Source organism: Cucumis sativus, chromosome 5 (assembly GCF_000004075.3).
Source record: "Cucumis sativus cultivar 9930 chromosome 5, Cucumber_9930_V3, whole genome shotgun sequence".
In the NCBI taxonomy this organism is placed as follows: domain Eukaryota; kingdom Viridiplantae; phylum Streptophyta; class Magnoliopsida; order Cucurbitales; family Cucurbitaceae; genus Cucumis; species Cucumis sativus.
In genome coordinates, this window is record NC_026659.2 from 22289360 (window position 1) to 22303012 (window position 13653).

Below are 13653 nucleotides of genomic sequence, written 5' to 3' on the forward strand. Positions count from 1 at the left end.
GGGGAAAAACCGTTAAATCGCATATCAGATAGTAAGTGTACAAGAGTGTCTGGCATTTGATATGATATCGATTCTCAATGTGTTTGTTGCTTCATAGGAAAGGATGTTACCAATTCCCAAATGGGTCATCACTCATCAATCAATTCAACAAACAATGGTTGGCTGTATATTTGAACAGAACCACAAGACAAGTACAAATCAATAACGCATTGGCAAACCTTTACATACTTGATAGAATAGACGAGACACTCACCAAAAGTTTCTTATTTATAAACAAGAGGATGAAACGAAATCAAAGATGTAATAAGTTTTAACGGCTGAAAGGTCAGTCGTCGACAGGATCATCGGGTGTTTCGTCCTCCCTACGTTTAATCGTAATGACAGGGCACTCAGCATGTTTTGCACAGAATTCACTAACAGTGCCCACAAAAACCCTACACACATACACAAGAAGAATTCCAGGCAGTTAGGCTTTCAATTCCATAAAAGGACAAATAGTAAATAGAGGCTCTAAGGCAGCTCTAAGACTGGAGATTGGAAGAAATGAAAACATGTGCCTTGTGCTTGAGAATCAGTAATGTAGAAGTACTAATAAAACTAAAGCATACTTTTTGAATGGGCCAAGTCCCCGGCTTCCCACAACTAGAAAATCGGGTTGAATGCGTTTCACCTCCAGGCAAATTACTTCAGTTGGATCGCCTTTCTTAAGCCAAGCTTCAGAAGCAACCTGTAAAAATTGCAAAATGAACACGACCAACTTACAAAAGAACTATACAGAACAACTGTGTGAATAAAATATAGGTAATTGCAACAAACAGCACTTTTAAGGCTAATAATTGTTTGCGTAGAAACATTTTAAAAGAATTACAAATATAACAAAATTTAGGAAAGTGGTAGACTTATATTGCTAATCAAGTTTTATAAGTGATAGACTCTATCATTGATCGACTCCTAGTAGCAATATGGACTACTACTATGCTTTTAAGAGTTGAATTTAAATTTTACTTTTACTATATTTGTAAATTATTTTTCCTTATGCTATATCTCAAATAATTTGGACCTAATTATTATATTTGCAACTATCCTTAACATTAATGAGTCTTGACAAAGAAGAAAAACAAGGGGACAGTTGCAAATACAGTAATCAAGTCCAAAGTATTTGTAAATATAGTACAATGCAAAAGATTTTGTGATTTTGTAGATGTGACAAAATTTAGTTTAGTTCTCAAAGTTTAACATCGATACACCCTATCAGGTAGAGTCTATCAGCAATAGAGCCTATCCTTGATAGATTTTGCTACATTTGCAATTTTTTATTAATGTTGCAATACTCTTATTATTATCTTGAAAGTGTTATGCAATGTAATTACTGAAAAGAGAAAAAAAATCCAAAATTGTTCTCTTCTTTGTGTGTTTAAACGACATGGCAACATTGTTTGGTATTTCAGGAATATGAACAGCATGTAAAGGGTGACAGCACAATTACATATTTAGATTGACAGATCGCTCCACCATGAGAAGTTGTATAAACATGAATTACATTACCCCAATTTCGTGGCATCTAGTGACAAAGTACTCCAGTAGATGAAGCCCTCTTGCGTTGTCCCTTTTCTTCAACTCTTTAAAATCATCAGGTGATGCAAAGATACTATCTACCTCATCAAAACCTAAAAGAAAAAAGAAAAAAAAATCAAATGAGGGCAGCAGCACTGTTGTGATTAGTATTTGTTTAACATATGATATATGAATCGGTATCATTTTCAAATATGGGACACTGTCATCCCACATCAGTTCTCATTGTAATTATATAAGAAAAAGAAGAGAGTAATCAGAGAAATGGGAGAAGTTGTCCAGAAGGTTTAATAACTGAACATGTTCAAGAGGTGCAGCAGCATTATATTAATATTGGAAAAAAAAATTATCCACTTCTTCAAGTTGTCGTATGGTACCTACTAATGAAGCCAGTAAACATTATGTTGAGAACTATTGTAGAACAGTGTGAGAGAGATGGTCTTCCTCAAAAATGACCAATTGACTTAAAAGTATCATAAAGAGGGTAAAAGTGATAAATATGTCTATATTATGACCACACTAGAAAAACAACAATTGGCAATTTATCTTGTACATATTGCTGGTCTATGACTCTATGAATTTATGGTAAGTATTATTGTTGACTGCAAAACATTCACAAACCAACTCAAGGAAGCACATGCATCGCATGGTGTCTGGTTATCTAAGATAACAATGAATTTAGGATGTGTTCTGAGAAAAATAAATGTTTTTTGGTTAAAGCACAGTCCTAAATTTGGTTATACAAGAAATACTATAAGGCACATTGAGTAAGGCTTTTTTAGTGCTTTTCGAAATTTTAAAATTACTTTTGATAATCAAACGAAAAACTAATTTTGAAAAGTACTTATGATGGGTTAAACGCACTTTTCACCCTCTTAAAAGACATCCTGAACTCATTCTAAGAAAAGCATCCAATTACAATAGAAAACTCAAATTCAGAAAACAAATACAAAGCTCAGTGAAGAACAAAATCAAATCGAGCAAAGTTTCCCTCCACAGCATATCTATCTGAACTAGAATTAAATCGTTTATTATTGTTATTATTTTAAATTTTGGGCATGTTTGGAACATGGAAGCATGCAATAAGACCTTATTACTAAAATAGGATAACAGTTTGTACCTCTGTTTATGAGTCCTTAAGTTCAATAGGACTCGGGGCATGTTTTAGGCACATAGAAAACATGCTCAGACGAGAAAATGAAGGAAAAGAGACCAAAAATTTTTCAACAATCGTATTAAGAAATAAATAAACACCTTGTAGAAACTAAACAGACGGAAAATACTAGAATAAGGCAGGGATAAGTTTACTTGATAAATGCAATGAAGTTATGTGAGAAGACATGAAGATAAATATTAAAATATAGATGTTTTTTGTTTGTAGGACATTTGATCGTATTTTACAGAAGGAGAAAGATGCAAGCTCCATTCACATGTACTGTGTTTGGTGGTTGTACGGAATTTTGTATATAATTATAAAGAATATATGTCATAGAATTGTGTGAGTGAATTGTAAAAATTAGCAAAAACTTGAAAATCACTGTTCACAAGTTTGATAGTTTCAAAAGAACTAAGACAACTAGGCTTGCTCTATAATACAAGTCATCAATGAAAGCAAACTAAGAAAAGCAAGATTTCAAAGGCGGTTACTTTGTTCTAGAAAAACTAAAAGACTAGTTATTAAATCAAGTTTATCGATCAACCACTTGATCTTCCTTACTTCTGAAACAAATTTGGTTCAACCCGTCTCTTCTAAGGTCATATTCTAAACACTTTTTTTTTTTTTCTTTTGAAAAGAAACATCAGGAACTTCATTCAGAAAAAGGCAAAAACAGCCTAAGGGCTGGAGTAGGGAGAATCTCCCCGCTCCCCCCACCCCACCCCCCGGAAAAAGAGACTGCCAATTGTTAATAGGCCATGTCCTAAACTTCTATAAAATGGCTTGTGTGAAGTGTTTGCATATCACAATCCACATCTGAATTCTGAACTAGGTAAAGTTATGATCAACAGTAATAGAAATAAAAGCAGGAAGCATGTGCTACAAGACTGCAAGAAAACAATACGTTATGTCTTCTTATTTATTTAAAGAACTTCTGCTTTTCAAAAAGCTACTCTTAACTAACCTAAAACACTTTCCAAAATTTTCAAAATTTTCAAATGCCATTGATTTGATAAGAAATATATATATATTACGACAAAACAGCATCTATTTCTCCCAAAAATGTTAAAGAAAAAATTAGTTTAATCACCTAAAAAATGCATCAAGAAAAGGACAGAGGAAGTTCGTTTCCTATTTAAAGATTCGGAACTTGAAGAACTTTCAAAACAGAGAATCAATCGTGCACAGGCAAATCATCAAAATCAGCCAACACTCGGATCACTAGATATCTTATCAACTAATTTACACAATTTCAGGTCAGGTAAGACGACTGCATGATAGCAGAAAAGAATTTAGGGCATAGATTACAATAAAAACTCATAAACCATATTTCAACACCTACAAACACTTAGAAAACAAAACATTCACTCCTCTTCTCGAAATTAACTAAAAAATAAATCAAATTAAAGGTCGGAATTGATCAAAACAGAAGAATAACATCGCATTATCAGAAAATGATTGATCAGCATCAAGAAAAAGAGGCGATAGAGAAAAGAAGAAGAGAAAGAGAAGGAACCGTCTTCGTCAGGGACAAGGACATGGAGGAAGAGGAATCTGAAACCAGAAGTGTTAGAGCGGACGATCTTCTGGAGAGTCCATTCAAAGGCTCTTTTGCTGCTAATGGAAGGGTGCGGATAGCCTTTGATGGTTGATTGATTAACTGCAAGCATTATTCGAGTAGGTCCTTCCTCCATTGTTGTCTAAGCAGTGTGGGTTATTTCTTCTTCGGAAAAAAAAAAAGAAAAAAAAGAAGCTCTATCTCGTTGCTCTGGATGGGTTTAATGGCGAAATGGAACCTGGATTTTTGTTGTTAGAGTAACCCCACAATTTCTCGTCTTCCCAATAAAGAAAGCCCCCAACATTTTTTTCTTTTATTTTTGCAAAGTGTGATTTATTTTGTATTAATAAAATCATATTTATCTTAATTATATCTTTATAATGATTTAGTATATATCATAAAAATATAATATAGTTGACATCTCAAAATATATATATATATGGTTGAAATTAAATGAAATTTCTTCTTAGATTGGATAAGTTAAAAAATTATGGTGTATTTTGTGTATTTTATGAGCTGAGATGATATTTAATAAGTCTCAAAACTTTCAGTTTCAAGTAAAATAAAAATTCTCAACATGTTTGATTTTTTTGTTTTAATAAAAGCCATGTCATCAGTCTACAATGGCATAGAATAAAACATTCCATTAAGCATAAAATTCAATTTTATGTCAAAATTTCAACTATATATTTTTTTTTTTTTTTGAAAAAATTATGTTTCAAAAAACCAACACAAAAATTAAAATTTCATAAAACTATTATACATTGGTAAAATGGAATAACCTATTAAACATAAATTGAAAGTTGAAAAGATTTGTTATATACAAGCAAACTTCTAATTTGTAGTTTATATTGTAGATGACGTGTTAAATTTCTAGTGACAAATTTCAGCTGATGTGGACATATTTTGAGTATTTTATGTATTACAAAAAATTATCTAAATTCAAAAATAAATAAATAAAATCTCACTAATATATTTCAATTAGTAATTGAAAAGAAAAGAAAAAAAAAACTAACTTCTAATGCAAACTAATTAGTGTGGTTTGATTAATTTCATTTTCCACTATAAATAAAATAAGTGTATTGTTCTTTCATCTTCCATGAAAATTCATAAAAATTAATCAAATTTATGGTTATATCATTTTAATTACAAAAGTGTACAACACTTTCAAATTTGATTATAATTTTGAGGTTTTTCTAATCATTTTATTTAAGGTTATTTTTTCTTAACTAATTGTTCATTGTGAAAAATTGTATTTTCATTAGATTAAAGTTAAGGATTTTCTTTTCATTAGTCATGACTTAAATAGTTTTGAATAAATTAATCTCTAAATTTAAAAATGTTACCTTCTTAGTTTTTAAGTTTTTTTTTATTTGATAATTTTATTATAGAGATTTACAGTTTATTTCGATTTGGTTTTTAGATTTCAAGATTTACACTTTATTGATAGAATCTGTTGATGTCTAAACGAAGTTTTACTATAACCTCTAATTTCTTGGAATTGATATGTAATTGATTTTCATGTATAGTCGTTGAGTTAGTAGGTCCATAGTAATCTATAGTATGATGACATGAGTAGTTTTTGAAAAAAGTAATAGCAATACTTCAATTTATTCAAATCCATATTTTACTGTATATATTGATATTTTCTATATAATACATTTATAGAGAGATTTCTTTCGAATTTCTATAAAACCAATTAAGAAATAATTAATTACGAATAATTAAGAATCTCCAATTTTCAATTTCTTTATAGAATAGATTTACGAGTTTCACACTTCTTCAAGTACCAAGGACTCATAAGAAATCATTAAAAAGATTTACTTAATTGAAATTTTATATTATTGATACAATACGAAGTTTTGTTATATTTTGTAAACATTTTCAACAAATTTCTTGTTTACGACAATTTTCCTAAAACTTAATTAATTATAATTTTTTAAAATTAATTAATAGAGATAAAAACACACTCAAAAATGAATATTTAGTAGGACTTGCAAAAATATATTATGTTTTTATTTAATTTTGGAGCGCTGGCAAAAATAGCAAAACAAATTTACGATATTAAGGTTCATGTCACTGTATTTTCTAAATTGCCAAAGTAGCAAATTTAAAAGTAGATGAACAACTAATATCATTAATTACGGTCATATTTGTCATATTTGCAATATGCAAAAAAAAAAAAAAAAAAGTGTGATTGACTATTTTTTTCTAAATGTTTTTGTCACCTAATACAATTTTCCTTTAAATTTTTTTTATTTAAGTCGAGATGAGTCCACACTACGTAGAATCTCATCTCCATCTCCACCTTTAGTTGGTGTGGATGAGAATGATTTTGTGTATGAGGATGAAAAAAAAGAATTACCCTTCTTCTACCTCTCTCCATTCTCAACTTTCTAATATTTAGTGAAAAATAGGTTAAAAGTGTAAATCTTGAAATTTAGAAACAAAAGTAAAAAATTCAATAGTAAAATTATAACAATTCAAAATGTATAAAGTTGAATTAAAATTAAACTCAAAACTTAAGGAATCAAAATTGTAACGCATCTAAACACCTAAATATCAAGAAGATAATTCTCCGATATTCATTAAACTATATAAAAGAAATGATAACGTAAGAAAGAGTTCTAAATGTCTTATTTGTCTCTATTCAACACCTCATGCATGGGAAAATGATGCACAATTCAAGTAATGTAACGAAACAAATTAGAAAAGAGAAATGGTGTTTCTTATTCCTTACTACAAAAAATGGCATAAAGAATTAGGGAAAAGATATCTTTAGTTGCTAGGATTTCTCACTTGGAATAATGTGTTTAATCTAACAAACACTAAACAAAAAGGGCCAAAGTGTGTTATCCATACAAAGTTAAGATAAGATGCTCACCATTGTAGCTCACATCATCAAACCTCTTTCAATAAGAAACAACACAATACATGTTCTAACATCACCCCATCTTCATTATCTAATTCACACTTACTTTTCAAGAATACCTTTCTATATAAGATAAAATAAAAGATACGTTATTTATTTTATCAAATATACTATTACGTATGAATTCTCATTCATTTTTCATGACAATGTTGTATTAGATTGAGATTTACGTTTCTTATTTCTAACTCTTTTTTGCTAATGTATTGAATTGCAATATGAAAAATGGATCTTATTAAACTAAGATCGACGGTTCTAAACACAAATAAAAAAGAAAAGGAAACAATCACTAAAGAGTTTGCTCATACAAATGAAGAAAATATATACTAAGTATGAAGAAGAGCCAACACGAATCTACAAGAAGCTTCAATACATACTTAAAACAACATAAAAACATCACCACACAATTTAACTAATCACCTCGGTACGTTGTATGGTGACACATGGACATAAAGATTAAACGCTCTCCAAATATAATAAATAATAGTGTACTAATGAGCTACTCTACAAACCTTATGCTACAATTGATTACATCCACTCATATGATTGACAACTAAAAGAATAATTTGTCCCTAGAGACTCAAACTCACTAGTACAAAGGACATATACTCCAAATCTTAAAACTCGATACTTGTAATGTGACCATGAGTTTGTAGTCGATTTTGAATAGGACAACTTTAAGATGTGATGATATTTGTAGGTGAGTTAATTATAAGTTTAGAACAGTAGAAAAGGTATATTAAAAAGGCAAAGGAGCAAAAATAGGAAGTTATTTATGGGATTGGGAATGGAAATGAGCAGATGCTATTCATTTGAGCATCTTACTATTCCATCTGCCAAGGCTTAATGGAAATTCATGTCCCCTCATTAATTTACTAAATGTTCTCTCCCTCTATCACTCTCAACTTCCTACCCCCAAATTCATAATTGGGAAAAATATCCCAATACATTCCAACCTTAGATTATACTACTGAACAGTTTTAGTATAACCTTGATTAGCTAAAACATATTGCTCGACAAAAAAGAACTGTTTAAATCTTATCACTTTCTATATCAAATGGTTTACTTTAATTTCTTAACATGTTGTTTCTTTTCTTAAATTATATATAAAAAAAAGTCGCAAATATAGTTATTAGATCCTAAATATTTACAAATATAACACAAATGTGAAATAATATTTGTAAATATAACCTTTTAATATGGTTAGAGAAATGTTATGGAAATCGAAGTAATTGTGTGTGACTGATACTAAGAAGAAAGGATTGAAGAGAGATGTTTCAAATTTTGAAAATGTAGTTTGAATATATATATTTTTTCTTTTGTAAAAACTCAGAGACTGAATAAACACAAGAATAGAATGCTAAATTAATAATTTTACCTTATTAACTAACTTTACAAATTAGAGTAATTAAATTTAGAGAGCTTAATTGGAATTAGGCCAAAGGTTTGAATTCCCAGTGAAAGAAACTCTTCCAAATCCCAACTGACCCACTTGATACAATTGCAACCAAATCCTCTCTGCTTCAAATCTTGCACTAAAATTCCCCGTCGTTTCATCTTCCTCGCCGGATCCCGGCGAAACTTCCGGCAATCCCTTTTCATTTCCCACACACCCACCAGTTTCCGCCGCCGTAGCGCCGTCGCATTCCCCTCTCCGGCAAACCAATTTCCTCTTCTTCCTCTTCTTCCTCGCCTGCTGCAGACACCGCCGTCCGACCATCCACGGCAGTTTGACCAAAGCCAGAGCCAAGAAGCTGACCACCGAGCAGGGGCAGCAGCAGACGGCGACGCAATCCGCCACCAACCCGGCGGTGCAGGATCGGCAATGCTTGCCGGAGCAGTCAATTAGATCGGCTCCGTCGTCCACGGCGAATCTTCGCCGCCGCGTGGCTTGTGATGGGCTTTCTTGCATTTTGTGAATTTCTGTGTGTCTGCGTGGTTTTTTCTTGATCGGAAGGCTGCAAGAAATTTTTTGATGAACACTTTGGAATGTAAATTCCCTTTGGAAAAAGATTTTATGGCTTTATTTATAAGTGGAAACATAAGAAATGAAAAATAAACAATTGCTCTCTTTCTCTCTCTCCCTATCATTTAATACCCTTTTGTTCATTTCATGAATGACTCTGTTTTTGCATGAAGAGAGAAATTTTGCTATAAACTGATGTAGGTAAAAAGTGTTTTTAGTTTAACCCATTAAAACCACTCCTCAAAACTTTAAGTAAAGGGCAAATGGTAAAGACAAACTCAAAAATAAAAGATGAAATAGAGGATTAAATTGAAAACTACTAAAACATCCATAAGTATAGTATTACAAATTGGATCCAAAATACTCGGTCGAATCATAAACTTTGATGGACCAAAAAAGAGACGGTAAAAAAGTGAAAGAGATTAAAAAAAATAAAAAGGTTCCTAGTTTGGGTAAAAGTGTGGTAGGGCATGAAAAAACATACGGTTTTGAATAAACAGGTTTTAGGAATTAGGAACTTCCCTTGTTTTTTTTTTTTTACTGTCCCATACTTATATAGTACATACTATTACCAAAACATATATCCCTTCATTTTTTTTCTTTTTCTTTTATAAACTTTTATTTTGAAATTAGTTAAGATTATTGGTATTTCAAACTCTTTTGAATTATATATATATATATATATATATATATATATATATATAATTTACTCATTTTCATTTTAAATAAAATAATATAAACCCAACTTTATCAAACTTCTCATGTTTTCTAGCTTCCGATTGAATAACTCAACTCAACGTCTCAACACAAAAGAGTAGACGTTATTAATAATCAAGTGGCATGATCACTAGTAAAACATCAAAATCCGATTGGGAACGATTACAAACATTAATTCAAAGAGAGAGAGAGGTCCATTTATATGTTATTTTTCCCCTAACACACATGAATAGGAAAAGAAAGAGAGAAAAATTATCAAATTAGAGGAGAGAGAAAAATAAGTAAAAGAAAGAAAATTATATAAAAAAAATGAAGTGAGATGTGGTGACCACATTAAATTTATAAGAAAGGAAAAAAGATATATATAAGACATTAATAACAAATTTCTATGAATGAAAAAGGTGAGCTATGAAATAGGGAATGTGAGTGAGACTACACAATTCACATCACTCCCTAAGTTTATGAAATATATTCCCCCTTTTGTTGTTTAGGTAAATGGAATTATTACTTCATGTCACATTCTTATTTTAGCTTTCCTTACCCATTTATTACCTACCTTTTCATTTTTTTTTTTTTATTTATAACGCACCCCATTCCATAGTATTATGTTTTGACATTAACGATCAATTTCTAACTTCTTTTCGTACAACTATATATGATATTGAACTTGAATCAAACTCACTTTCATAGGTAGAATTTATAAGCTTTGTTAATTTAAATGTTTATTTTTTAATTAGGGGTGAGCATCGATTGGTTCGAGTCCATTTTTCGACTGAAACCAACATGATTTGGCTATGATCAATTTAATAAATGTTCAAACTATCATTGACCATCAAAGAGTACACAAACGAATCATTGGTTAGTTGATCAAGAAATGTGTTTTGGAGTTTTTTTAGTTATGAAAATAAAATTTTAGTGAAAAATGTATAATTATTTGTTTTGTTTTGTTTCTTATTTTTTTGCTTTTCAAAAACGCAAATTAATTTTTTTTTATCATTATTTTGACTTGTAAATTATTGAATGGACCTAATAATTTTGAATAATTTATCTTTAACATTTTCTCTTTTGTCAAATCTTTCATGTTTTTCATATCATTACTACTTTTAATAAATACAATAACACAACTATATTAACATTTTAAATTCCCCTTTTATATGTTGTTAGAAGGAAAACAAATCAAAATTTTCCAAACAAAAGTCTACAAAAAAAAACTAGTAATATCTTATATACCCAAAGCAACACATTTTTTATAATATGGAAAAAAGAAATCAAATTTATATAATTTTTTTGTGAAAGAAGGAGAAAAAAAGGACAAGCCCATGTTCCTTTTTTTTTTTTTTTTAATGAGTAAATAAGATGACATTAAAATAGAAAATTTGTTTTGTTATGGGCAGCATCAAACAAGTTATGTGCACACACACACACACATATATATATTGAACAATAATATGAAAGGTTTTTTGCTTCCTTATTCACATGTGCTGATGGGTCAAACTTCATGACTAGGATACCCCAACAACATGCCCCCACCCAAAATTAAACTCTCTATTTTTAATATATCTTTTTCTAAAAATTTTAAATAAAATAAATATTCCTTTATTTTATATTTGTTGCCATCCACTAACACAATATTTGATTAAACTATACTGAGAATATCTCTACGATTCAGAAGAAAAAAAATGAAGTTATTTTAATTTCCCAAGATAATATAATAATAATAATTGAATTTAAACTTTATTTAATACCAAAAAACTTCAATGACTGACAATTCAAATTAATTATACTTTGTAGTTTTAAATCAGGGAGGGAGAGGCACAATTGTTTCAATATAAAAAGAAAATGTATCATATGCTTTTTGATTTGTTATATCATATCATCCTTGGAAATCATGTCATATAATTTATTTTACAACAAATCTTAGTTTAATTAGATCTTTCATCGTTTTTCTATTAATTTTTATGATGATGATAGTTAAATGTTTCATCCTCCACTTTCACTCATCTACTCTAAAACTTTATGATATTGTGTATTTTTGTAATTCAACTTCTATGTATTAGTTTTTCTTTGATTATGGATGATTAATTTTTCAAAAATAATAATAATAAAAAGATTTAAATGGTAGTTTATCCTGATATTTTGGTATTGTTGAAACTAATGTGTGGATTTTGTAATGCAATAATATAAAAAATAATACATAACTGATCAGAAAGCAAAAATAAATATAATTAAGAAAGAACAAATACATAATAAAATAAAACTGTGTTTGGACCTTTGGTATCGATATAGAGTCCTTGACACTAAATATATAGAAATTCAAATATTTGCACAGCCCCACATGTGTTTATTAGAAACAAAACATCTGATCTCTTAACCTTTAAACCCCAAAAACTCAATATAAACAAATGAAAATGAAAATGTTCAAACACTTTCTTAAAACCAATGAAAATGTTTATATGCATTATCATGAAAATATATTAAATATGTAAAAAAAAAAAAAAATGTATAGGCGACAATAGTGATTGAAAAAAAAAGAATAAAAAGGAAATACAAAAAGTAGATGAAAAAGATTAAATAATATTAAAAAAGAAAGAAAGAAAGAGAGAAAGAAAGGGAAATGGAATATGGGTGGCAGAATTTCTAAAATAGAGAAGAAAACAGAGCAACATAGAAAGAACATAAATTCAAAAAACAAAAGCAGAAAATAGAAACACACAAAATTAATCTTTGAATCATTTTGATTTCAAGTTCAAATAAACGATAATGTATGTAATAATAAAAAGAAATAAGATCTCATAAACTGCATATGAATTTAAAAGAAAAGGAAAAAAAAAAAAGAAAACTGACCCGAAGAAGAAGAATGTGGCAACCAAATTCCTGGAAAAACGACGTGGTTGTGGATAGATCGATTGTTGTAGTAGTAGAGCAATATGATCTGAGGAAGTGCTTTTAGTTTGATCACTCTGGAGTGCTTCTTCAGTATTCTGTCTTAATATATTATAATATATGTAAGAAATTAGGGAAGAAGAAGAGGAAGAATTAAAACGAAAAAAAGAAAGAGAAAGAGAAAGAAGAAGAAGAAGAAGAAGAAGAAGAAGAAGAAGAAGAAAAGGGAAATGAGATTTGATGAGTACCGATGGGGAGTGACAGCGAATATTGGGAACTGCTTCTTCTTCTCTCTTCAAAAACCCGCCTTTCTCATTTTTATTTATTTATTTATATTTTAAAAATATCAATATATAATTATTATTTTTTTGGCTTCAAGATTTCGATTTCAATGCACTAATTTTTAGGAGAATCTAAACTTGTGAGGGCTGAGTAATTAATTTTATATATTTCGGCAAAAAAACTATTCATCTTTTCACTTCATGGATTTTCACATTATTATATATTTCTCATTAAATTAAATACCTGATTCGATTGAGAATTTTTACAACCGCTGCATTTCTTTTAAATAATAAAATAAATTAAATTATTTATCAACTATACAAAATCTTACACTTCTAATCACCCTTTATCGATATCACTTGTACAAGCATATCACTATCTACCAATGTCTATTAACGATAAAATTTAAAATTTTTACTACCTCTTATACATAATTTTATCAAATTTACTATTTTTAACAATTTTCCTAGTTAGAATTTAGTCTTTGTTACTTAATGGATTCAGATCCTTGTGAACCATTTGTTTGGTGTGATCAATGATTGTTTGTGTCGTCTAGGAACTATTTATGAGAGGTTTATTGTATCAATCAA

At 29.4% G+C, this 13653-nt stretch overlaps 2 protein-coding genes across 2 annotated transcripts; both read right to left on the reverse strand.

Annotated features, from left to right (window-relative positions):
* Positions 1–32: 32 nt before the first annotated feature.
* On the reverse strand, positions 33–4578 carry LOC101204129 (universal stress protein A-like protein). Its single transcript, XM_004142751.3, has 4 exons — positions 4245–4578; positions 1546–1667; positions 609–727; positions 33–434 (listed from the first exon to the last, which is right to left on the reverse strand). The coding sequence occupies exons 1-4, from the start codon at positions 4420–4422 to the stop codon at positions 326–328; spliced, it is 528 nt and encodes a 175-aa protein (XP_004142799.1). The 5' UTR covers positions 4423–4578; the 3' UTR covers positions 33–325.
* A 3974-nt stretch (positions 4579–8552) lies between these two features.
* Positions 8553–12960, reverse strand: LOC105435525. Its single transcript, XM_011657112.2, has 2 exons — positions 12743–12960; positions 8553–9173 (listed from the first exon to the last, which is right to left on the reverse strand). The coding sequence occupies exon 2, from the start codon at positions 9125–9127 to the stop codon at positions 8639–8641; it is 489 nt and encodes a 162-aa protein (XP_011655414.1). The 5' UTR covers positions 9128–9173; positions 12743–12960; the 3' UTR covers positions 8553–8638.
* Between the last annotated feature and the right edge of the window lie 693 nt (positions 12961–13653).